At 34.9% G+C, this 24,530-nt stretch overlaps 1 protein-coding gene across 3 annotated transcripts in view; it reads left to right on the forward strand.

Annotated features, from left to right (window-relative positions):
* CPEB2 (cytoplasmic polyadenylation element binding protein 2) overlaps positions 1 to 24,530 on the forward strand; it is a 54,335-nt gene that overhangs the window by 13,532 nt on the left and 16,273 nt on the right. For 2 of the 3 annotated variants that reach the window (XM_050338125.1, XM_050338123.1), the window contains 5 exons: positions 1,520 to 1,610; positions 10,392 to 10,442; positions 16,972 to 16,995; positions 20,449 to 20,619; positions 22,043 to 22,132. In XM_050338125.1, the coding sequence (XP_050194082.1) occupies positions 1,520 to 1,610; positions 10,392 to 10,442; positions 16,972 to 16,995; positions 20,449 to 20,619; positions 22,043 to 22,132 (427 nt within the window). The remainder of the gene's footprint in view (positions 1 to 1,519; positions 1,611 to 10,391; positions 10,443 to 16,971; positions 16,996 to 20,448; positions 20,620 to 22,042; positions 22,133 to 24,530) is intronic. The other variant, XM_050338124.1, reaches the window with a different exon arrangement.

Raw genomic sequence — 24,530 nt, forward strand, 5'->3', positions numbered from 1 at the left:
AACGGTTTGAAGATCACCTAACAAAGTGTCACTGGCATTTGATCTGGGATGTGGCAGGAGACAACAGAAACCTACTTTTTTAATTTATTATTAAAATTGTCTAAGGGCTTCTAGAAAGAAAATAAAGGATCTGATCAAATGAATGTAATGGATTGCTTACCCAATAGGAAGCCATTATTCTTTATAGTTGTTTGAGGGAGAGAGAGATGGAAAAAAAGGCTTCTCCCTCTTCATGCCAACATTGAACTCTCTAAGAAAGATGAAAGTGAAATCTAAATTTCATCATGGCTTGTCTTGCAAAGCCGATCAGTTTCTGACTCATAGAAGACCTCTATTTCAGAGCTTGTGTTTTTACTCCTCCAATGTGAAGAACACCTACTTTCTGAGGGACATAGTTGGAAATTAGTCTATGTTCTGCTGAACTGTCATGGAAAGTCAGTGAATGTGGATCAGATACCTTCTGTATCCATTATATACATACTAAGTGGATGACTGCATCTTTAGGGAGTTTTAACAGTCATGGGATGTGTGTGGTGTAATTCATACTACTCTGTGGAATTATTGTGGTGCAGACAGAAGACAACAGTAAAACTAAGGCATGATTATAGTCCTTAAGGTCTTTAGTGCATACAATCTAGCTTGAAGCTTTGCAAGTAGAAGAGATTATGGTTTTACACAAAGTATTTTCAGTTTCTGAAGATATCCTAGAAAGACTAAAAGACACAGTCATCTTTCTTCTGTTTCTGCTTATTGGAAAATATTGGAGAGTATGTCATAAGTAAACAAAATCATGGAAAACATTTATGGTTCATTACAATAAATTTTATTACCTGCAGTGAAAATATTTGTAAAACAGTATGGTAACTTTATGTGCAAAGAAAATTGTCCCCTATAAGACTGAATATCTGTTAGTAGGCTTTGTGATATTTCTTTTTCATAGTTCAGCTTTAATTTTCCGTCTTTTAACCCTTTAGTGGTGACCATTTGTAACTCAAGTCTTTGTATGCAAAGTGCTAAATCACCCTGAAGTGCAGTCTCAGCAGGGGCTGTGGGCCCATGCCAGGCACTTAACCAAGCACCAGGAAAATGCTTTCTTTTATGAGAGGTGACTGTCCTTCTTGTCCTGTAGTTCCCTACCTTACTCACTATTTAACATGTGCATGAAATGAAATGGAGCTCTTAAAGACATTAGTCTCCTTCATTAATCAGCCTAATGCATAACTCTGCTGTGCATTGCTAGAACTGATCCAAGCAGTTGGAAGGAAGCAGGCAGTCACAGGCTGTCAGAGTGCATACGCAGCAGAGGTCTTCACACTGCATCTCTAGTGTTATACTTGGATGCTGTTAAACTCACTGTTAATAATATCAGATCTTACTTGGTGTCATTGTCCATATCCAGAGTGTCTGAGCCCTTGGAAGGAACCTTTGTTTTCCTTTCAAGTTTCTTGTTAAAAACTATAGAATTTGTATTCCAATACTAATGCTTTTGTTGGTTGTTTTTGTGTTGGGTTTTTTTTAGGATCGAAACAGAATGTATGACAGTCTCAATATGCACTCTTTGGAAAACTCCCTTATCGACATTATGAGAGCAGAGCATGATCCACTTAAAGGTATGTTATTATGCTAAATAAGGAAAAAAGGGTCATCCATTCTGCATATTTGAATTAATATTGCTAATTTAGATTCTACTTTCATATTAAAATAGCAAATTAATTATTTTCTCACACATGAAAAGCCAATCTTATGCTGTATTTTAATGAAGACATTGGTTTACAGTTGTTTAAAACAAGTTTTAGTGTTTCTATAGCTTTTTCTCCTTTCCCACTCCATCCTTCCTCCTTTCCCCAAGAAATTTCTAGTTTATTTGAAATTTTCTTGATTGCTGTAGAAAATTCTACCTCAATTTGTGAAGACACACTATTCTGTTAGAGGTAGCCAAAGAGCATGGGAGGGGAATCAAACCACTACCAGTGTTAGTCAGTTAATTTTCCATTTCCCTGCAGTGGAACCTGGAAAGAAAATTAAGTCCATTGATAAAATCAGGTTTTATCCTTTCAAATATTTTTTTCCAAAGCTTCTGGAGTATAATGCATCCAGTCTGAACTCTAGCAATACACTTGACTTTAGAATGTTGGTCTTCTTACTGCTTTGGGCTCTGTTAAGTCACTTGGCCACAGCAGTAAGCAAGCAGCTAGCATATGTGGGCTTCAATTTTAACTCCTATATTCCTTGTACATTTACTCACTCTGGTGAATTCTGGTTTTCCCCACTTTCTCAGGTGGTGTTTACTGTTGAATGTTGGGGCATGGAACCCAAGCCATATTATTTGGCCTGATCAAACGTTACTTCATTTGTGGTGTTCTAATTAGACTTAACACAGTCTAACTTCAGAATTATCCAGGACTTCAGTCTTGCTTTGTAGAAATTAAATGTCCATATTGAAGCAATTGAAAAAATAAAACAATCAAAAATTGTTTCTTTTTTGCATGATTACTTACTACCATCCATTCTCTATTCACTAGGGGCTTCTAGACTTAATATATGTTGCATTAGTACATGAGGTTCGCTAATTTGAAGGACACCTTGCCAGAATCTGCTCATGGTTCTATTAAGATCTGTGTAATCGATTGTAAGACCTGTAGCATTGAAATAGCATGTAATAGTATCTAAATATTTATAATATTCAGCCAAAAGTTTAGGGTTTTTTCCCAAGCTGAAAATCTCTACAAAGCATCTGTAAGTATGTAGCATTTACCTGGGCAGTTAATTTTGCTCAACCCTAAAGTGGAAGCTGAAATCTGATGTCCTGTTTTTTACTGCCTACAGAGAATTAATTGCAGTTTTAGCAAATTTGTCATTTAAGTCCATTATGAAATTCAGTTTCTGTCTGTTCTACATGTTTGCAAAACATTATTAACACAAAGGGTTTAAAACAGCTGAACAGCTGGCCTGGTGGTAATTGCTGTGAACTAAAAGTATGTGTATCTCATCAAAAATGAGGTGGCTACATGTACTATTCCTGTTCCAAAGCGTCGTTGCTTCTGTTTGCCACACTCAGGTGGTGACTTATATTTCTTTGGTTGTCTGAAAGCTACTGTTAGGAATAAAGTTAAAGAATGCAGATCTTCTATCACAGTGAACTGTCATTGGCACCTCTCGCAGTCCTGAAAACCGGTCTGTTATTTCTTCTTTCTGTGCCTGCTGACATGACAAATGGAAATAGTGGCTCTGTTCCCCTCTAATCTTGCTGTTTTCATTTTGGCTTTATAATGCAGAAGGGCTTTCAGAGGCACAGTGAGCACAGAAAAAAACCCAGGTTCTATTTTTATTCATCTCTTCATATTTCATTATGATACAATGGATGAAAATTGTGTATTTCCAATAATAATTTTCTGTGGAGAGTAAGATAAGACAAAGCTTTAAGATTTTAAAGAGAATCTGGTTCATACACAGGCACTTAGAGAAACTGTGGTTTCCGTCTGTGCTTTCTAGGGACAGAGTATATGATGTCAGTCTACAGTTAAGAGGTTTGTTTTTTTTACCAGTTTCACCATCATCCTCTTGCAGTGAAAATTCTGCTAAGTTTTGTGTTTCAGCTAGAACAGATGGAAGCCATAGATAGTGATGAATTCAAAGGAAACCCATTTTTCTGTTTGAGTGCCAGAGAACAATGCACACGCCAACTGAATTTAAATAGAGTAATTGTGTGCTGTTATTTAAATTGATTGAATAAGATACTTTTTCTCTGTGGAAGTAATTTCAGCTGAAACAGCTATGTTATTAACAGTAAGGCATGAGAAATGTTCCTTATGGACTGAAAATGGGAAGAAGAGATCTCATGCTAGAACAGCCTTTTAGTTCTTCTCCACCCTCTGTTAGTCACCATTAGTGTGCATTTCTGTAATTTCTGAGCATCTTTTAACTTTTTTTTTTCTGTCAACCGTAAAACACTAATTTGGTTGTATCAGTCTCTGTGGTTTTTCTTTTCACCACAGAAAATCTAACGTTTTCTTAAGAAACCAGCATATTTGCTTCCATAATGTGCGGGATTAAGAATATTATTATTTATTGGTTGTTTTTATCAATATATAACATACTTTGTTATCACTGGAGAGTATTTTGTAAGTAGAGGATATTTTTATGACAAGTTTTCAAGTAAATCAAAGCAAATGCATAAAACAATGCGTCTTTTATATCTGATCACAGAAGTAAAGTGAAAGTCCCTGGAATTTTAAGCACGTGTTTCAGATTTAGCTGCTTACAATATCTGGAGTATGAGTAAGCATCTTGTCTCAGATTTTGCACAATGCAGAACAGACACCCTGTGTACTAGCTACAGTTTTGCATGTCAAGATCTATTTTAGAAGGAAGTCAAATTTCACCCCTTTTGCTTTCATGAACTTGAAAAAACTTTATCTCAGATATGATTCACTGAAAACTAAGTTTATGCCTGCCAAAAAATTATAGATGCATAGTTTTGGCTTCACTTAGACAAAGTTTAGTCACTACAACAGACATGATCAAAAGAAAAGTAATTTTTCGCTTTCAGTAAGATAGTTTCAAGGTAGGGTAATAGGGAGTAGATGTTTGACTTAACTAATCATTGCAGCAGAAATACTGATCATATTAAAACTAAACTTTCCCATGCAGTTTTCTTGAAATTCATTTCCATAACAAGACCTTAAGTAATGTTTATGATTATCCCATCCATTCCATTCCAATGGAATATAAACTGAAGTTAATTCATTTTTATAGTGTTGTTCTTAAATACCCTTTTTATTCTTCTAATGGTCCTTAAAACAATTTTGAGTACTGATAGCCTGAAATACAATATTGCTAGTATAACTCTTCAGACATACCACTTGTGTACTTGCATTTTTTCCCCTTCTCCTCTCCCAAATATCAGTGCATCTTGATGTCAAGAACATCAATGCATTTGGGGTAAAACAGATTATGAAGAAAGCTTAGAAGTGGTGGTTATATTTTGTATGAGATATCTAACAGTATTGAGTTGATTTAGTGGAATTTTTTACTTACTGTTTTAAACATCTTTCTAGTAAAGACTGTGGCATTTTCCATGTAATTTAAGGGCTTATGTTTTGGAATGCAGGAGTATCCATACTGTACTTAATTTACAGTTAATTTCTGTGTCCTGACCGACTGACCCTGGGATTAGTTCAGTTGGTCAGGGCATGGTGCTAAGCACGCCAAGGTTGTGGCTTCAGTCCTGTATGGGCCGTTCACTTATGAGTTGGAGTTGATCCTTGTGGGTCCCTTCCAGTTCAGAGTATTCTGTGATTCTTACATTTCTGGAAGCTAGATGTAAGATAATACTGAATTTGAATTAGCCATAGCTATACTAGCAGGAGTACCAAGAAGGAATATTATTTTTGTTGAATTTTTTTTTTGTTTCTTCATGAAGGGCAAAAAAAAATTTTAGCAGAGTTACACAAACATATGTTTTGTATAGCTGTTAATAAAGTAGAACAGTATTCTCTTGCATATCTGTGGGAAAAAATAATTTTCTGCACTTAGAAGTCTGTCTTGCATTTTCCTGTTTATTTTCCCTTTAAACTTGTTTAGTTGAGTTTTTCAGCTGTTAGACATCTTTCTTGCAAAAGCAACCTGCTGGTGCATGCTGACTGAAGTAAAAAAAAAAAAAAAAGGCATTGGTGACTCAACAACACAGTAGAGGGCATTCTCTTTTTTTGCATATGGAAACCTTTGTTTTCAAAGACATTTGTTTTATATTTTACCTTATGGAGCTCTAAGGTTTAAAGCTGTGCAGTTTATTCCTAGGCTTATTCAAACTATGCTCGGAAAAGAGTTTCTGAGGATAAAAAAAACATGGAGGAAAAAACTCACTCTTAGTCATATAAAAAGCTTTGAAATTGTACATAGAGATTGTTTCCTCTTTCTTCCATAGAAACCTTTACTTATAAAAGAATATATTTAAGAGTGACAGACTGAATTGTCTAAATAGACGGACTATCAAAGACAACCCATTTGACCTCATTATGACTTGCATAATTCATACACAGTGGTTGGAAAATGTAGCAGCTAGACTTTGTGTAACTAGGTGTTGTCCAAACACGGCTTTGTGCTGTTGTCTTAACTACACTGATTCCAAAAACTGTGCTCTCTGAAACTGCTGTGATCCTCAGCCATTCACTGTTACTGGGAAAAGCTTAACTTGGAAGCTTTCTCTCTTCTAGTCAGGGGATCTCTGGAAAAAAAAGGAAATCAGGAAAGGAATTTGTGATTCCCAGTCTCTTCATACAACCAGTTAAGACTTTTTTAAAAAAAGGAGGGGAGTAGACATGACACTTGGGAATCTGTGAGTCAGCAATGTTCAATGCAGTCATCCTACTTAAATCTGTCCCAATTATTTTAATATATAGGGGATTCCTCCAGCAATTTAGTTAAATAGGAGTAGAAAATATGCATTTCTAAAATATGTGAATTTACCTTAAAATGGAAATTGAGTAAGTGCAACTACATCTGTATGCTGAGTAGTTTACAAAAATTTAAATTTCCATTGCTTGTATTAGTAAAATTAGATTACAGAAATGTAGCTAAAACTAAGTTTGTTATTCTTTCCTCATGGTTTGGATTAGCAAGAATTTTAATTGGATTTAGTGGATAAATTGGCCCACCAAAATTTATTTGGAAGCATCTTATTTTTTCCTGTCCTTACAGAAGAATGCATTGTGAGAAATACACACCAGGCAGTTCTGTTAACATTAATTACATTTAGATAAGGAAGCGGGTACTAAATTTAATAGAACTCTAGTTGCAGAGGAATGTCAAACATATCTTCTTCTCCTTACCAATACTAGTTTGAATTCAGACATGATATATGAGAATTATTAATTAGCAGTAACATGCAAGTTGAGGTTTGCACAAAGAAAATTTTAGTAACATGATAATCTTTATGGTACAGAATGGTAATATTAGTCATTGTATTTGTTCTAGATAGCACATTACAAATTTTGGATGCTGTAGACAGATTCTGTAGACAGTGAATTGATTACTTTTCATTTCTCAGAAATGGAGTAAGTTGAATAAGTCTTTAAATATTAGATATTCTCTAATTCATAGTTAATTTTAAACTGGCAAATTGTCTTTATTATTAAAACTTTTTTAAAGCAAGTGGAGGCCTCTAAAACTTCTGGAATATCATTGAATGGTTTTTATGATTCTGGATTACTGACATTGAAGTCGAATGGGATTAGATAGGATTTGTGCCTTGTTCTTAAAATGGTATCTTTTTTTTAATGCAACAAAAAAACATAGAATGAAAATAGCCAGCTAGAAAGATGTATGTGATGGAAGCAAAGCAAATTGTTGTCAGATGGTGCTCCCATCTTCTGTATTTCATATACTGATATTTTAAGTGATATTTAATATAGTAAATGTCCATTTAACTAGAATAATCTGTTAAAAAATAGCATGATTGAGCTCTGTATAAAACTGACCTTGAACACAGTGGTATGCATAAAGTGTCCTGAATTTATCTACATCTTGAAATTCAGATGGACACTCTAGAAAACATTGCATTTTGCTTCAGCAGATTAATCTGAGGGATAAGAACCTAAGTTAACTTACCAAACAGCAGTGATTATATTTTGCAAAAGTAAGAAAACATTCTATGTTAAAAATGTCTTTAAAGTTCTAAGTTCAAGTACTAGACCAGATGTTAAGTTCATCAGAATGCAATAATATAAAGTGTGATTTCATTGAAATAACCACATAAATATGACTTAGATGTGTCAGTACAGCAGTACATATACTGAATACTGTATTACTCATTTTCCTTTCTAGCCTTCCAGTCATTCATTATCTGAGTTAGCAATTCATCTCCCTCACAGCAAGAATGGGTTTTATGCTGCAGTGGTAGGCCCAGCTCCCGGTGCACTCTCTCCCTGCCACTTACAGAGAAGTGCTTCATTATTTCAGCTTGGCATCTGTGTTTCAGATGCAGTTTATTTGTGAAGCTGTAAGGGGAAAAACAAAAACAAAAAAATAAACAAAACAAAACCCCAACACAACAGAATGCAAAACCAGAGTTGTAAACCTAGATTTTTCTATATTTTTAGAAGTTTTCTTCTCCAGGTATTAGTGGGCTTCTCTCTCCTGCTAGGCCTTAAATCCGACCTCCCTTTATGTATTAATTACGGAAGAAAAAATTTATATTTTATTTCTTGCTGTATAGGAAAAGAAGATAATACAGACAGGGAGGAAGACTGTTACCACAGACTAGAGAAGATTTAAGATAATGCCTCACAATTTATTTTGTTATTTTTGATGCAGCACAGCACCGTATATGAACATGACAGTGACAGTGATCTTGTGAAATCCTTACTATTAGACAAAAGAGTATGAGCCTGTGTAGACCAAAGAACTAAGAAGTATAGCGAAGTGACTTGTTGTAAATCAGACTGGACAAACCAGTGGCAGCTCCGAGATTGCAATTTAAGGATGCCTTGTTCCCACTTCTTTCCTGTTTCAACAACATACATTGCTAGAAGGGCAGAATTTTTATAGTTCCAAGAAACATTCGATACAGCTGTAAATGTACAGCATGGCAGAAAAAAATGGCTTGTATATTAAAACTGGACATCTTGAAGACAAGGAACGTGAAAACAGAGGTTCCTACAAAGATTTTTGTCTACTGTCTTGCCTGAGCCTGCTCAAAGATTCTGTAGATGTTAAAGAAGACAGCGGAGTACTTTTGGGTGGCATGCGTCTGCCCTTTGGCAGGAGCGTGCCCTAGCATTTCAGTGCTTTCTCTGCACTTCCAAAGTCCACAGCAAATAGTTTGTACCTAATCTTCAAGTGTTCAGATACCATCCATTCTTACAGTAATGAAATCTGGAAAGAGAAATAGTACATAGCTGTATAAAGGTTTTTTTACCACAATGCCTGTAAATAACTAGGCTGACCAAAATTTCCAAAATCATCTTAGTCTAATTATTTTTAAGTTTTATGAGTTCACAATGTGTATTTTTTCAAATTGATTTTTTTGACCAAAAAATTACTATGTTGTTTTTTTAAAGGAGAATAACAAAACTTAAACCCTATTATTTACAAATTTTCAACAAAAAATGGTTTTTATTTAACCCCAAAGGTGTCCCCTGGGACTTTGAACTACTGTTTCCAAGAAATTTCTAGTTTTGCTGCCAAGCTCATGGGTTTACCAACAGTAGGGGAAAAACAGTGTATAATAGGAATTGCTAGACAACCTTGATATATACATTGCTGATTTGGTTTTCTTTCTTTTCTTTCCATTCTGGGTTCTTTTTACTGCAAGCCATCTGCATATATATTACCTTTGAAACCTGTGTGAGTTCTAAATGCCCATTGCTTCCCGACTGGATTCTTCTTTATGCCTCCACAACCTTTCTCATTGCCTCCAAAATATTTAAGTGTTTAAGTCACAATATTTTTATATATATGCTTCAGATTATGAGCAAGCAAGTATGTTTGAATAGCGAGATAGATGGCAATGTAGGTTTTTGCACATTAAAACACACTTCTTCCAAACACAGCAGCTATTGTAAATGTCTCTCTAGGTCAGTGTGTACTACTGGTATGTTCGCTACTTCCTGTAAACAGAAAGTCTCCTTTAATAAAAAGGAATTTGTAGTGAACAGACATCTCAGCTGTGCATTTTAAATCATTCATTTAACTACTGAAGTATAGCATGCCACCAATGTAGTAAAATGCCGTTGTTGAAAAATTCTGATGTCAGGATATAAAGTTTTCATGTAATTTTTATTCAGTTTAAAATGCTAGAACTGTTATTTATCATATCCTTTATTTTTTGATTCAGTAGATAGAGGAGTACTCTAGTTTTACTAGATTTACTGAAAAATACTACATACCAGGGTTATACAAAATACACCAAGATGCAGTCATAAAACAGTTAGTAAAATTTTAATACCTTAATTGCTATTAACATGATTTTTCTTAAATTGATTCAGTAGAAAAGCACTAAAGTGTAGAAATGCCACTGTGTTAAGCAATGTGCATAGTACAGTTATTCACAGTCACTGTGAAAGAGAAGACTAAAGCAGTCAGCACTATTTCTGGGTGTCGTGAAACAAAAAGTGGCTTTATCCTATTGGAGCTGATCTCAAAGCACACTGCAGATCTTATGACCAGAGAATTAAGGTTAAGAAGTCTGTTCTTGTCAGCTTTAACTTGGGTCAAGGGTATTGTTGGTTAATGTGCTTGGAGTTAAATATTAGCTCTTTATTTCCCTTAGGCAAACTGGAAATAGTGTTTAGATTTAAATTCTAGGCAGTGATTTTTTTCATTATTTTTTCTAGCATAATAGCTAAAACCTCTGCATTTGTTATGTCCTTTGGTTTTTGTTTTCTTTTAAGGTCGCTTGAGTTATCCGCATCCGGGGACTGACAATCTTCTGATGTTAAATGGTAAGTGCTAATCTTATAACAGTTTCTAATTATCTCTAGCTTAACTTAAATCTGACATGTTGGTATAAAATTATACTATTATATTCTGTTATTGAATTACTTGCCTCTAGTCTTCAACACTGATGGGACTGTTGCCATTTTTCAGAGTTGAATGGCAAGAGCTAATCTTGCAGCAGCCTTTCATTATATCTAGCTTATTGGAAATGTGAAATGCTCGTAACGATGCACTGTTCTTTTCTGTTGTCAAGCAAACCAGTGATACGTTCCCTGAAGAGCTGTTAGAAAATCTATTTTACTGAAACAGGAATTAGAAAAATAAGAAGGCCAGAAATCCACAGTTTTTTCTGTCTTAGGTAAATAAAGAGTGAACAAGAAACTTTGTATTAGACTCCTGTCAAATAACATTTTTTTTTTTTTGTGGGGGGGGGTGTTGGAAGTGGCTTTGTTAAGTACGTGTCTAACTGTGAAATATGCTGAAGTTAGAGTTCACGTTCACGTTCCTCTCCCAGTAGGTCAAACTTCATGAACATCTGCTACTCAGTGAAGGCATGAACTTTAGCCTTTGTTCAAGGCTAAAGAAGGAAGCAGAGCTTGGTAATCCATCTAAGTCAATAATAAATCAGGGGTTTTGCACACAAATGTTTTCTACACTGGGAAAATTATAGGGCTGTAGTGCCACAGCTTCTGTCGATTAGAAAACATGGAAGTTGTTGTACACAAAGGAAGTAGACTTTTGTCATTGACTTAATGAGTGTAAACATTACTGGTAAAGACCTCAGTATTTAAAAATGCAGTCAGAATGCTGTTTTTTAGGTTTGAGATTTAAACAAACAAACAAAAAACCTCCATGTAAATTGCCTTAACCGTTTTGCATACTCATTTACGCTTGTACAAATGGATATAAAATGTAAAATAAAAATCTGGTTTTTGTTTGTGCAACACTGAGTAAATGTTTTAAATTTTAATGAAATTCATGTTTAACATACCCACTAAAGAAAAATAGTGCACAACTGACACTTGAAGTAAGTCCTTTGCTGTTGAATAGTTAACTTAAGATAATGGCGTATCTTGAAAAGAAAAAACAGCTACTTAACTACTGAAATAAAATTAGTGTTTAGCCCACACTGGCTATAATCCTGATTCATCTACCCTGAATATCAATGTGCTTGATATTACAACATTTCGAAAAATTAACTTTCTGTATTTAACTGTAGCTTTAAGACTTATTCTGCAAACTGGCTTGTTCAGGCAGTATATGTGCAATTGTCATTATCTGCTGGTTTGGAATGAAGTGTTAGATGGGAAGGTATTAAGAGAAACTGAAATATTTCAATACAATGGGTGTGAGAAATTAATATACTTTTAATTCATTTTATTAATACTTAGAATGGTGAGCTTCTCTTTTTAGAGTTTTGCATGCTAAAAAAGCACATGAGAAGCATTGTTACTCTGTGGAATATCTAGGAAAAAAGGGGTTTGTTATTATTGTGAACACTGGAAAAATGCATCTCAGTGGTACGAGTCTACGCTAAAATCTTACCACAGAGCTAGAATATGTGCTGAAGAATATTTTGCTTTTAATGCTGGTGTGGTTTCTATTGTACTTTGGAAGGTAGGACTTAGGGTGACTCCTGCCCTCTTTAAAAGCTGCAGTATTATTTTCAGTCTTCAGCAGGTGAGATAAAAATAACAGTTGGAGTATCTATAAGGTACTGCTATACCTAACTTTTGTGTGTGCCATTTAGAATTTAATTTAGTGCCTTGGTTTAGACACCTAAACTCTCTACCATGTAGCTGGAGTCTGATGTAGCTGTCAGTGCAGGCCAGTGCAATCATGTACATGGTTCAGAGCTCCTTCAGGTTGGAGTGTCTGAACTACAGCCCCTTTACAGCTCAAAAACAGCAGCACTGAGAACAGCTTCTGGGAAGCCCCAGCTGCTCAGACTCTGCACAACCTTTCTTTCTTGGCAGGAATTGAGGGGCTTCTTCAAATGTGCAGTAGTGAGAATTACAGCTTGAGCACTTGTCAATGAACTTGTAGACTTTGACTTCCTTCTCTGCTGAAGTGGATTCGAGTTAACATTTCCCTCTATCCCTGTACCTGGTGCCTTGGTGGGAGAATAGGGAAAAGATGTGGTAATCCAAAGACTCACGTTTGTCCCTTACTTTCTTAGTAAGTGCTGTAGTAGCTACAAGGAGGACCAGGAATACCAGACCTTCATGAAAACAAAGCACAAATATATTTAAAGATCATGGGCCCATCTATGCATGCCCTAACACATAACACTAGATCATGATCCTCATTGAATTTAGTTGGATTGATTTTAGTGAACTGGTGTCTCTGGATCCCAGTAAGGTTCTGACATGAACCAGGCTGAAATTCCTCAGCCCTTTTAAGACTAAGCACTTCTAGATAAAACTTATTTTTAGGTGTTTTTCCTCTTCTTAAATGATAGATCTCTTCCAACTCATTTAGAGTATACTTACTGAACTGTACCTAATATTAATATTTACAGTTTTCATTATTTAAATCAATGAAATGAACCAAAGAAAATCTGATTTATGTGTTTTAATAAATTATATATATTATAATTATATCTCTCTTTCAGCCTAAGCTGTAAAAAGAGCAATACATTTTTAATGACTATCTCTCAAAAGTCAAAAAAAGATACTTTAGAATGGGTTTACCTGAATACATCTTGTCAGCTTAGAGAGAACCTTTCTGAAGAAAGTAATACTGCAAGAATCCAACTTACTGGGGTGTAGGGTGTTCTCCCGCATTACTGGTTTTTTCCCCTTTTATAGTTTCAACGCATTGAATGTTTTTTCACTGAAACATAATTCACCATTTGCTTTATTTAGACTTCTTAGAGATACTATAGGTAGTTGTGCTTCTAAGAAAAAAAGCTGTTTTCCCTCAAACAGAAATTAATAAACTTCTTATACAGGTATTACTAAATGAGTTGCTGTAGTCTTTTAGGTGTGCCAGGCCTGAATGGCCATAATGATGTTTTTCAGCCTTAAAATCTATGAAGGTGTTACTTCTAAAGAAATCTAAATAGAATTTGGGCACCCAAATCCAAAATAATAAAATGGGAATTAGGCACCTACCTCCTTTAGTCTAGACCCATGGGAAATTATTGCTATATTGTTTCTGGATTCTTTAAGTGACAAGTATTAATGAAAAGGCTTCACTACATACCTGTCAGCATTTGAACACTGTCAGGAATGTTAGCAATATATAGTATTTTATCTTTCTATCATAAATTTCAGAGTTATCTTTATAGGAAATTTGGTAGTGGTTTTTCCTGTTATACAACATATTTTTAATTCAGCTCAGTCGTTCACTTGATTTACTTAAATATGTGTATATTTGAGCTGTGGTATATATTTGAAATATTTTACTGTGTCTGAGTAAAATAAAATGATACATTTGCAATCTTTTGTGATAGCATTGCTCATGTAATGTTCACTTATATTGTCTCAATGTTAGATAAGTGCACAAAAAACCTATTTACTTTTGTATCATATTACTGTTTCTGAGCTGATTTACCTTGCAGAAAGGGGAGATACTAATTTTTTTGACAGATTTAAGCTGCACTGGTTTGCAACTTCAGGGATATGAAAACAAAAGGTTTTAGCTAACAGGGAATGTTGTATATACAGCACTCCTAATTTTGCAAGGTTCCAGTGTTACTGGATTTCATTTTTATTGGACGTCGGTCACACTTCTTGCAAGCGTTGCCTAATTTATATTTTCTAGAATAAAACTTTCTCTTGTGCTTTCTCACTTCTTTGAAATTTTTCCAAGTTATTGGCTGATTAAGATGTCTAGCTTTTTATGTTAAAAGGTAAATAAGTTCTGTATGACTTGTTCTTTGGACAAGTTAAGGAAAGAAGTTTAATCTCTTTTCTTTTGTTGTTGTAAATCAGTTACTTACCTACCGTGTCTGGTCTTTTCCAAAAGGTTATCTTCCCTGCAGTTATTTATCTATAAACATATGCACCAGTTATGTATATATTAAATACATATTTATAAACTATTTCTATAGCTAAACTGATAATTAAATTTATATTATGTGTATATTTTACAAACGCCATGCTCTGTAAGAATGCATACTCTGTAAGGTGTAAAACGTTGTTCATGTTACTTTAATACAGAAATACTGTATTTTTCTAGATGTGAAGTTGTAGAAAATCACTGCCCAGACTAGTTTGCAAACTAAATGGGCAAGACAGATAAATTTTAAAGAAGGTTTGTCATGCAAGTAAATGATGTGGCAACTTAAAGTGTTTCTTCTGTTTTCTCTGATTTCATTGTTTTGCAAGGAATACACAGATAACTTTGGTACATCATTACAGTTTTCACATATTTAAAACACTACAGCATCTACTCTTTTAAGTTGCATTGTTTGGAGTTTTCTTAATGTTTTAATAACCCTTTTGTGTTCCTCCTCAAAATTACCATTGCTTCTTTTTGAATGCACAAAGAAAAGCACTTCAGATGTTCTGTAACAAAGTACTTTTCTGCATGTCAGCTTGTCTTAACTATGAAAATGTAAGAAAACAGCTGAGCTGGTTTGGTGGGCAGAAAGGGGCAGAAGAGAGGAAAAACAGTATGGTGAGGCTTGTGCCAAAAGATGCAGATTAGTATGCATTAGTATATTATCTTTTGAGAAGAGAGCAAGGCAGTGCAGAAATTGCTGTGGATATGATGCACATGAATTTTCCCTGGTTACTCTATTTTTATTTGTGGATGGAATTAAAAAAAAAGGCATATGGGGGTTAGACAGGGGCTTAGTGACGCTACTGCTAATGCTATGTGGGAGTCACTTTGGCCAGGAGTCAGAAAAGATTTGTACATGCTGCAGCACTGACACAGAACTGTGTGTCTTGTGAGTGCCTGGCTTCAGAGGGGAGACAAGTTTGAAGCTCAGCATTAGTCTCCTCATGCAGCAGCACCTCGTGAGAGAACTGATGACACAGAAGAATACACTATGTTTTGTGGATTCAGATCTGTGGATTCAGATGGATGTCAGAAATCCGAATTAAGATATTCCTACGTGGTTAGATACCCAGGCCTCTTTCAGAAAGTTTTTTCTATTCTGACTTACTCGTAGAAAGTTGGAGGATCTGAAAAACTGTTGTTGTCAATAATAATAATTTCAAATGAGAGATTAAATCTGAAAGCGAGTTCAGTGCAAACTGGATAGAAAGATGATGACTGCTGTGTAAAAATAACTATTCTAAGGGAGAAAAAACAAGAAGGATTTTTCAGAATTTCATAAGCAGTCCACTGAATTTCTAGTAGGAAGTGATCAAGATAACAAAGGAAAAAAATCATTATACCTACCAAAATTTTTGAGGACCCCTAATCAAATAGGAGGTACCCAAATATAAGTACTTCATAATATGAGAATGGAACAGTGAATGACAGTTGTGAATCACTGATTTTGAGATTGTGCATATTTCAGTGGCCCAGAACAGCAATTGCTTTTTAAGAGAGATGTATGTATAGATACCTCGTAAAAAACAATAATGCCAACACACAGCAGTCTGTTTACAAATGTTGCTATAACATTGTGGTTTATAGCAGCATTATCCATTTGGATACTTAACTACAATGCATAATGATTAAAGTAATTTTTCTCAGATACTAAGGCTGTGAAACAGGAATAGAAAATACTTTGTGGAAATCTAACTAAGAAGTTATACACAGCTTAATAGTTTCTGTATTAGTAATCTGTCTATTTTTAGTTTCCTAGCCTTCAGGCAGAGAAGCAGTCAGTATGGTCTTCTGAACTGTAGCTTTAAGTATGATCTCTTTAAGGATCTTGCAAAACTCAAAAGTTAGGAAAATCTTGGATTTACTTGCAGTCCGTCAGAAATTGTTGCTTTGCCTTTGTACAGTGTTTTTGATACAATGCTATTTCTTGTGACTTGTGCCCTGATTTTATTTTCTACCACAAGGCGTCTTTTGTTTCAAACAAAACCTTGCGGTTAATTTTCTGCTAGGTCTTTTCATGAAAAAGGAAGGTCATGGCTTACAGCATTTGCATTGTCACTGCAAAGGACTGTACAAACTGTTCCATGGACCAGGATGTTTCTGTGATTAATTTAACTCTTGCTACATGCTTTTAAAGTAATATTTTCCTTTCTACAATTTCAGTACTCTGTGTGTTATTTAGGTAACTTATGTAAGATACAAATCACTTTGAGGATGAATTGCAAAGTTCTCATTAATAATTCATCCATAATTAACATGAAGTTAAGATCAAGTTTAAAGACAGGTTGAAATACTTGAGTGTTCTTTACAGTTGGTACTAACATAAATTTAGTAGTAAAATGGTATGGTATTTAAGTGAGACTTCAGTTTAATACATTCTCATCTACAATTATTAGTACCAAGTAGCAATGCAGATTTTTGCTTACTGCTTACCCACATAGTTCTTTGTATCTTAAATATTTTAGTAAGTGGGCATGATACAGTTACTTGACATTTTACAATTTGTCCTTTGTTTGCATGCAGCGAGGAGTTATGGGCGAAGACGAGGTAATTCACTTCTGTTTGTTACAGTACAATTAATTCTGATCTGTTACTGATCATTATGATTAATTAATCCAGATTGTTGATTTTAAATGTTTGTCTTCATGTTGTCTTAGTTTGGGGAAGGTGGAGGGTGTGAGGGAGGGAGGAGTGCAGTCTGGATTGTTATGATCATTGATCTCTTAGAGTTTGAATTACAAATCCTTTAATCAGTTAAAAACTGTAATTCTAATCATAATTTAGTTCATTCTAATGGCTACTGCTTGCAGTCATTGTCCTCTTTAAAAGTATACAGTTTACTAGTTGTCCTTCTAACTCATCTCCTTTTGCTTCTGTAGAAGCAGTAGTGTTCAGAGTAAAAACTAAAAGCTTTTCATGAATTTAGCAAGAAATCTAGTAGACTGCTCTTAGAAATAGCAAACAGATCTTCATAGTGTAAGCCAATACATGTTCACTGGCCTTGGAAAAGCTGTACTTTTTTTACTATACCAAGATGTGATCTGCAGTTGTTATAAACACCATGTAAAACATGCAGGAAAAAAAAACCAAGATCTTTGGTAGCTTCCAGTATTCACCACATACACATCAGTTCATGTGTCTGCTTGGATCTCTGCATTGATTCATAAGTGATTGCTTGGTAGACATAATGTAGAGAGGCATGATCTTGTAGATCATGGCCAAAGGATGTAATAGTGCAATTGTTTTGACAATTCCTGGCAGAATCTGCTTACTTTTTCACCATCATAAAACAAAAAGAAATAAGTGTTTAGAAGAGTTTATAATTTTTGTTCACAGTCATCAGGAGAAATGTGAAAGCCTATTGAAATGTGAAAGCAAATTACCTTTGTGCTTTCTTGTCTGAGAGACTACATTTAAAAGTGAAGAGGAAGGAGAATAAAGTAGTAGGGGTCATATAGACCACATTACTCTAAAAGTGTTGATCCGTTGTCCTCCGTGTAATCTTAGGCTTCTGAGCTAGAGTTCTTTTGATAAACCTTTACCCACATTAACATAACATTGAGCTTCTGGTGTCACTTCAGAATGTGTTGTGATGGTTTTATTTGTAAAGAATAATTGTCATTGTTCTTAGATTCTAATATTGGTCTATGGTTAAAAAATAAAATAGTCTGAGTATTATTCTTTTACTACATTTCCCCTATATATTTGTCTGTATTGTAAGTTGGAATTGTCTAAGAAGTACTATTTATAAACAAACTAAATTATAGTCACTTTAGGTTTAAGATGTTAAGATTAACTCCCATATATTAGTGAAAAGTCCTAAGATTTCCACTTTGCAGTTTCCTTCAGGTTCTTGCAATATGAGTCTTATTTCTTCCGTTGTCCACTTTTTCCTGTCACTATGATAACAGCTCCATCTTCTCAGTCATTCACATTAGCAATGCAGAAATTTGTTGTTGTATCTCCCTTTCTTGGTTGTGCAATCAGATCTTACAACTTATTCATATACATCTTTAAGATCTGATCATTCTTGCTAGTCTTCATAACTGAAATTCATATTCACATTATTCAGCTGGAACAGTCTTCATAGCATGACCTTACTCCTCTTATGCCTAAATGGTTGATTTACAAGAAGACTCTGCCTGACTGCTTCTTCCAGTTGTGTTAGCTTTGCTTCTCCCTTACTTCCTCACTTTTCTGCCCCATTGAGCACCATCAAGGATGCCATCATTTGCACCCCACCAGTTATTCCCAAACATCCTATCCCCAGTCTTAATGAAAAGGGAAGAATCCTGCGACATCCTTCTGCATTGGCTGTACTCATCTCCATCATAAGCCTGCTGAAGATACAGATACGCCATCATAAAAATGATGTAGTTAACAGCCTTTGTTATTTGGTACAGTCTTGTGGTCCTGATTTTATTTTGTGCTCCTCATGACATTTTATGTTGGTTTGTTGTTTTATATCATCCTGTGTTTTCATTCAGAATTTTGATGAGACACAACATCAGGGGCAACAGGCATCACCATAACATAGGTTATTGGTCATGGTGATTGCTGTCTGTTCTCCAGCCTTGTCCTTAAGCACCTGTTTCTCAGGTGATCTTCTGGAAGTGAAGGGCTTCCATAATGCTCTCACCCTTAGCTGGTTGGCTTTGAGTCTACAGGTGTTCCTACCAGGCTTTCTTGATACTGTTCCCCTGAGTGAAGAGAGGAATTCAGAGACTGCAGAATTGCTTACAGCTAAGCTACTGCAGACTCAGCTGTCAGGGACCTTCTGGTCCTGCCTATAGACTTGCCAATGAGTGAGTCTGGAATAAGTTGACTATTTGAAACGGAAAACTAACTTGCTTCTCAAAAGTGTGCTAGGTTGGTTTTTGGTTTGGTTTTCTTGCTTCTTTTTAGAAAGCAGTTGAATTATTAATAATTATTGTTTAAATGAGTGAGGAACAGGAAAAATTGCATTTTAGAAGAAATGGTGATGTGGGCTATCTCTTTTGCTTCATGCAATTGTTTCTTTTTCATTTTCTTTTTAAGTTAACAGACTGACTTCTGAATTTGAAACTGTCATTAATCTTTATGTTGCTGATCTAAAGCAATGAAAGACTGAGTAAGCTAAGATTAATATCCTGGCCTTCCAAATTTTTTGTTTGTTTGTGGTTCTTTAAAATTTTTAAAAATTAAATAGGAAATATGTGGGCCAGAATTACCACGTTTTTACTTCCCTCTGCCCTCTATATGTCTGTTTGGATCAGATTGCATTTGCAAAGCCATCCTGTGAACTTCTCAGATTTTACACTTCCTTTTCAGGGTAACTGTAATTTCACTGCAGATTACTACATGTTAGGAACCACCACCAGGCTTCCTTCCAAAACTGTGGTAAATTGAGAGTGAGGAGCATAAATCAACACTGTGATTCATTTTTCAAGTGTTATATTTTGCACGTGTATTAAAATTACTTTAGTTTCTTAGAAATTAAATCTGTCCTTATGTTATGAGCATCAGATACCTTTAGAAGAGAAGACATACCTGTTTGAAACTTGTTACTGTGACCATGATTTTTCTGTTTCCCCTTGTTCAATTAAAATGTAAGATTTTTAGACATGCATTAGTCATTCAGGTGGAGGAAATTACCACTTCACTTGAAGGTAAACCAAAGGCAGACTAATGAAACTCACTTAAGCAGCCAGTAATATTTTTATCTTCATAAGACCCTTTATATAAAACCAAATTACCACTTTCCTACTGGATGCAGCAGAGTAACTACAGTATAATGTAGTATGAAGTATTACACTTAGAGTGATGTCAGCTTGCAATCTTGAAATTCCTTTTTGATGTTTAATACATTTTTCTTTTTTTTTTCTTAACTTTTCTTTAAACTAATATCTTGGTATTTTCATTTTGACTTTCCAGACTGCTATTTCCCCATTCCCTAAAGTTACATAACCATGTACTGCCACAACATTATGTTAATGCATCTTCTTTTCTTTTCTTTTTAAGGCCGTTCTTCCCTCTTCCCAATAGATGATGGTTTGCTGGACGATGGTCACAGTGATCAAGTTGGAGTCTTGAATTCACCTACCTGCTATTCAGCTCATCAGAACGGAGAACGAATTGAGCGTTTTTCTCGGAAAGTGTTTGTTGGAGGTCTTCCACCAGATATCGATGAAGGTGAGCTGCCTGAAAACTGAGCAGACTAAGTTTGGAGGGAGAGACAAAGAGAGATCTGGAAAAACCCGGATGTAGTAGTAGAAATAATCCATTCAGCTAAATTATGTTACGGTGTGAAAGGCTGCAGCTGTATGTTCTTTGAGAGTTAATGGGTGTGTTGAGCTTAATATCATCTCTTCTGGCTTCAAGATGGTTCAGTTGTTTCTGATTCTGCACTTGCAGATTTTAGAGTTCCATGTGATGCATGGAATTTGTGCTCCTGCTTATCTTGCATACTCCTTTCAAATACATCTTAGCCATCCTCTGTGCCTGCTTTATTCTGTACTCATAGAAAGTTTCCATTTGTAAATGAATTTCATATTCTATTTTACTACTACCTGAAGATCTCAACAGTGGTGTAGAAAGGTTAACATTATTCCTGTTCAGAAACAGAGAAACTAAGGCAGAGGAAGGTCGAGTGGCAGAGCTCTCTGATGCGTTGAATGTAAATTGCACGCTAGCTTTGTAATGTAAACAGAAGCCCCTTTACAAGGTTCATTGTAATCCTAGAGTAACTTGCAAACCAAATAAGCTGACTGTGTTTAATTAACTTTCAGACATGGAAGGATCATGTTTTGGTTCCATCACTATTGAAATGCACTGCTACAATGTACTAAGGGGTTTATTTTAATACACTTCAGCACAGTTGCCTTTAATACAAATGCTAAATAAAAACACATGGAAATACATTTTCTTTCTTTCCTGCCTGTTTATATGCTGATGGTAGATACAACTCAGAGAAATGATGGAGCATGTCTGGTTCTGAGTTACTGCTTTTGTATATAGTTTAAGGTATTTTTTCCTCATGGCCAAGGCTCTTCCAGGCAATAACAGGAAGGATAGAAAGACATCACAGAGTTGTGCAGGGGTCATAGTAGATCTCATAACAGGACTATTCATGTTTATGTTAGAAGCACCTTTAAATACACAGTTTTAAATTTCTGTATCTGATACATGCATAGTCTGGAAACTGCTAATGCATTAATTTTGGTAGTACTTGATATATGAATATCTACTTACAAAGCTCTGATGTACTAAATCACTAAACAATAAATTGATTTGATTGTATTCAAACCAGATTCTGAATTTAGGGAAGTACTACACAAGTTTTCACCACTGCCTTCAGTTGCTCATATGATTCTGAAGTGCTGCTGTTATTAAGTAATAAAAAACAAATATGAGCTTAAAATCACCAGAAATACATTGTGTGAATATTAACTCTTTGGAAGATGTGTTTAAGTTTTTTGTTCATGAAAGTTGTAAAGTTTGTTCTTTCTTTTCCTTGAAATGTCAACCTTTGCTAGAAACAAAGGTTTTGCTTGATACTGCTTTTTCATTAAGTTATGTAATTTATTTTAATTGCAACTATTGTACCTGTTTTTAGATGAAATTACTGCTAGCTTCAGACGATTTGGGCCTTTGGTAGTAGACTGGCCTCACAAAGCAGAGAGCAAGTCCTATTTTCCACCTAAAGGTAAGAGAGTTGGAAGGTTTTGACCTGACACTGAGTGCAAATCTTACTCTGGGTAACTGTCTCGTCTTTCCAGTCCCTGTGAATGGTTAATATGTCATTTCATTGCAGGTTCAGACATGGTTCCTTTACATACCAAGTCTAAAACCTGTTGTTTTGGTATTGTGCCTGATCAGATCAGCATTAAATAGTTCTATGTGTCATTAATCCACAGCTCTGTATTTACATTTCTATCTGGTTTCCAAAACTGAAATTTGATCAGTTTTTGTAAGACTAAATCTTAGATTAAAATTTTTCTAGGAAGTTAAAGATAGGATTCAGGATGGTGCTTTTTGATGACTGATGAAGATAATAAAATATTATGCTTCTTTCACATCTAGGGTGTGAAATCATATTGAAGGACTAGTCTGTCTTGATAAGTGATTAAATATTGATACTCAACCATTTCTAGTGTTGCTGTTAGACTAGACCTTTTAGTATCACAAAGTGTTGGAAAAACTGTTATGTAGACTAAGTAATTAAATTATATAGCATATCTCTGTACATGTCCAATCGTGTATTGTTACATATAAAATAAATGCAAAGGTCTGATCCAGATATGAAAGCAGAGATTATTGATTTTTTTATAGAGACTGTAGCAATTCATTCCTTCTGTGGAAGTGACAGAAGTGTAGGTATAGTTCCTTTGTAAACTGATTCTTCATTTATCTGAGCATCTATACTGGGGAAAGACAGGATTCTTATCCCCAATGGGTCCCCTAAAGAGTGGAAAATAGAATTGAAATTACATTTATGAATGCTGCATGGAAATTCCAAGACAAACAAAGAGACTTTGGGTTTTTTGATTGTAGGCCTGACACACAAAACTGCTGTCAAGTTAAATTTGATTATCTTATGGAGTGCATTTTTCTTCATAAATTACCAAGAGAAATTCCCAAGGAACTCTTTAAGGAAGATGCATCTCACAGAGTCTGTGATGAATATATAGAAATGGAAGATGTAATATATTCTTACCTGAAAGGAATGGATTCTGGCATTTGTTTCCAAGGAGATAGTCCTGTCTCAGCATCTGAACATCTTAAGGATTTATTTATAGACTTCCTCATTTAATAAAGCTGTTTTATATAGTTAGTTACCACCATAAGAAAAAAATTAAAATAAATCTATATTGTAAGCAGAGCTTCTTAAAGGCAGAAAATACAAATGGAAGAACTTCTGTGTGTTGATCTAATTAATTCAGGAAACACTTGCAACTAAGTGCTAAGTTGATTTCCCATGATTAACTGACTTACTTGAAATTTAATAGTGTTTACTGTTCTTCAGTGTTAAACTTTAGCCTAGTTTTCAGTTTGCTGCATTACTCAATTTTTTTTTTTTTTTTGGTAATGTAGCCTAACACATTTAAAATACAGTGTAGTTTTCTCTTTGTAAATACTCTGGAAACATTTAACTGCTGACTATTACTGTGTATATATCTGTTGATTGTCTTCAGTGCAATACATAGGACCCATGATTATTTTGTAGAAGAATTTCTTAAAAATTTGTCTTCCTTTAGTAGTACTTGTGTGCACAGGCAAGAACCATCTATATATATATAATAAGATGTCTGAAACTGCTAAGGATAGGCAAAATAAAGCTTTGAGATCAATAATTACCAGTTGAGAAATATATACTGTATTAGTTTGTATTATTTGCAGTCTCCATTTTCTAATTTGTCACTCCACAGTGAATCAGTTTAGTGTATATATTTTTCTTTGTTCAATCTTGTTAGAGATTTGCCACAGTATTACTTTCCAAAGACATCTCAGAATTATCCCATTCTGGACAGATTCACAGAAGTCTTTTCTGCAGTGAAGAGTTACAGCCTGTTTGTTTGGGGTTTTTTACTGTTGTTCAGTTTTCCAGGCTGCAGTTCCTTCCAGGCTCTCTGCTTACAGAAGGTCCCAAGGGAAGGCCAAGTTCATAATAAGTGTTTCCTTGTCGAAAGAAATGCAAGCAGTGTCTTAATCCGTCAAGGCTGCCTCCTGAGAAACACCAACTGCTTGTTCTTAAATAATTATATTTTGTATTGGTTCACCACAAAATTAGACCCAAAGAAAACAGGAATTTTTAGAATTTCACACTGATCTTACAAGGAGACTCTGTTCTGAAAAAAAAAAATCTGTTGAGCTCAAAGTAGAAAGTCTGTGATCTGCCAACTGTAAGGGAGAATTCCTTCCTTTCTGACTTGCAACTGTTTATCATAACTCATCTTATTACGTAGTTGGCAAATACACTTATTTATGAAACAATACACGTGTCCAAAGTAACTTGCTGGATTGAGGACTCCTCCTTGTGATAATGAAGCTTTCAAAGAAATGGTGCCATAAGGATATGCAAATCTGAAGAAGGCCTTTCAAAA

Source organism: Myiozetetes cayanensis, unplaced genomic scaffold, assembly GCF_022539395.1.
Source record: "Myiozetetes cayanensis isolate MyiCay16 unplaced genomic scaffold, myiCay2020 scf7, whole genome shotgun sequence".
NCBI classification, from domain to species: Eukaryota; Metazoa; Chordata; class Aves; order Passeriformes; family Tyrannidae; genus Myiozetetes; species Myiozetetes cayanensis.